The sequence below is a fragment of the Babylonia areolata genome, chromosome 5, assembly GCF_041734735.1.
Source record: "Babylonia areolata isolate BAREFJ2019XMU chromosome 5, ASM4173473v1, whole genome shotgun sequence".
In the NCBI taxonomy this organism is placed as follows: domain Eukaryota; kingdom Metazoa; phylum Mollusca; class Gastropoda; order Neogastropoda; family Buccinidae; genus Babylonia; species Babylonia areolata.
Window position 1 is genome coordinate 39,519,823 of NC_134880.1, and position 2,500 is coordinate 39,522,322.

General features: G+C 52.0%; 1 protein-coding gene across 2 annotated transcripts in view; it reads right to left on the reverse strand.

Annotated features, from left to right (window-relative positions):
* The window catches only part of LOC143282056 (BTB/POZ domain-containing protein 6-like), a 13,030-nt gene that overhangs the window by 8,342 nt on the left and 2,188 nt on the right, over window positions 1–2,500 (reverse strand). For both annotated transcript variants that reach the window (XM_076587498.1, XM_076587497.1), the window contains exons 2-3: window positions 2,481–2,500; window positions 1,557–1,892 (exon numbers count right to left, since the gene is read on the reverse strand). The exon at window positions 2,481–2,500 is cut by the window's right edge and continues 256 nt beyond it. In XM_076587498.1, the coding sequence (XP_076443613.1) occupies window positions 1,557–1,892; window positions 2,481–2,500 (356 nt within the window). The remainder of the gene's footprint in view (window positions 1–1,556; window positions 1,893–2,480) is intronic.

The following is a 2,500-nucleotide window of genomic DNA, read 5'->3' on the forward strand; positions in this document are numbered from 1 at the left end:
AAGACCCACCCACCCACCTATCCAAAGCCTTAAAGACCTACCATCTTGCTTATCCACCTCCCCCACCCCCACCCCGCATGACCTGCCCACCTGTCAAAAGCACCAAGACCTACTTACGCAAAGCCTCCAAGACCTACCCACACACCTATCCAAAGCTTCTAAGACATTCCCACCTACCTACCCAAACCGTCCAAGACCTTCCCAGCTACCTACCCAAACCGTCCAAGACCTACCCACCTACCTGCCCAAACCGTCCAAGACCTTCCCACCTACCTACCCAAACCGTCCAAGACCTACCCACCTACCTACCCAAACCGTCCAAGACCTACCCACCTACCTACCCAAACCGTCCAAGACCTACCCACCTACCTACCCAAACCGTCCAAGACCTACCCACCTACCTACCCAAACCGTCCAAGACCTTCCCACCTACCTACCCAAGCCGTCCAAGACCTTCCCACATACCTGCCCAAGCCGTCCAAGACCTACCCACCTACCTACCCAAGCCGTCCAAGACCTACCCACCTACCTACCCAAGCCGTCCAAGACCTACCCACCTACCTACCCAAACCGTCCAAGACCTTCCCACCTACCTACCCAAACCGTCCAAGACCTTCCCACCTACCTACCCAAGCCGTCCAAGACCTACCCACCTACCTACCCAAACCGTCCAAGACCTACCCACCTACCTACCCAAACCGTCCAAGACCTTCCCACCTACCTACCCAAGCCGTCCAAGACCTTCCCACCTACCTACCCAAGCCGTCCAAGACCTACCCACCTACCTACCCAAGCCGTCCAAGACCTTCCCTACCTACCCAAACCGTCCAAGACCTTCGCACCTACCTACCCAAACCGTCCAAGACCTACCCACCTACCTACCCAAACCGTCCAAGACCTTCCCACCTACCTACCCAAACCGTCCAAGACCTACCCACCCACCAATCCAAATCCTCCAAGACCTACCCACTTATCTATCCAAACAAGACCTTTCCACCTACTATCCAAAGCCATCTAAGCCCTATCCAAATTCGTATCAAAAGCCTCAAAGTCTTAACCCACCTACCTATCCAAAGCCTCTAAGACGTACCCACCCAAAGCTTCCAATACCTAATTACCCACCTGCCAAGAGCTACCCACCTACCCACTCAAAGCCCACAAGACGCATCCACCTACCTATCCAAAGCCTCCAGACCTGCCAACTCATCTTCCCAAAGCCTCCAACACCTACCCACCTACCTATCCAAAGCTTCAAGAACTATCAAAAGCCTTCAGACCACCCCACCTTCCTACCTAAAGCCTCCAGAGCTACCCACGTACCCGTTCAAAGCCTCCAGACACCCACCTACCTTTCAAAAGCCTCCAGTCCTACGTACGAAGGGCCTCTAGATATACCACCAACCTACCATGAGTCTCCAAGACATATGTCCAAAGCCTCCAGACCTATCCTTTAAGACTTACTCACTTCCCTATCCAAAGCCTCCAGACTTACCCACAAAAAGCCTCCAAGACCTACCGACCTACCCACCCAAAGCCTCCAAGACCCACCCACCTACCTATCCAAAGCCTCCAAGACCTGCTCCTCCTTGCAGATGAGGTTGTCGGCGCCCACGACCTCCCCGAGGCACTGGTGGCACAGCTCCGCCACGTCCTCCTCAGGGAGAACCTCCTCCCCTTTCCGCAGGATCAGCTCCAGGACGCGTGACCGGAAGTCGAGCTGCTGAAAGAGGTGGGCCTGCTCCATCAGCAGGCAGGCGTTCTCAGGGTCCAGCCGATCCTCCACGTAGCGCACGCAGGCCTGGGACAGGCCCGCCACATCGTACTTGTTGGCGGCGTACAGCACGGGCAGCACGTTGTTGGCGTCCAAATCAGCGGCCCCTGTGTAGATGTAGCTGCCAAAGCAACAATAGATAAATAGACAGATAGATAGATAGATAGATAGACAGATAGATATAGAACACAGACTACGGAAGAGATATAATCATCATAACGATAGAAATTCGCGTGTAGTGATGTAAATGTTTCACAAACAATGCACACGAGAATCACATGTAATTAATACTATGAAGCCATGAAGCCACAAAATGCTTTTTTTTTTCTTTTCTTTTTTTTTAAAACTTTAATGGGAGAAAGGGAGGGATGCATTAGGGAGGGATAGAATGTACACACACTCACACACATTATTCATGATCGCACAAGCACATAGGCACACACTGAAGAGCGCGCGCACACACGAAGACAAATACAACTGCGCACACACGCTATTATCTTTCAAAGAGTATGTGTTCGTGTGCGTGTGCGTGTGCGTGTGTGTGTGTGCGCGCGCGATCACAAGCATGTGCCTAGCATGTATATGTAAGCAATTCACATATTTAACAGAGAAACTCAAGTTCAGGCAGCAGTGCACCGAGTGGAAAGCTAGAGAGACTTAATCAAATCAAACAAACCAAGCAACCAACCAAACAAAATGACAGACGTACTTCAGGAGCTCGGCAAAAGC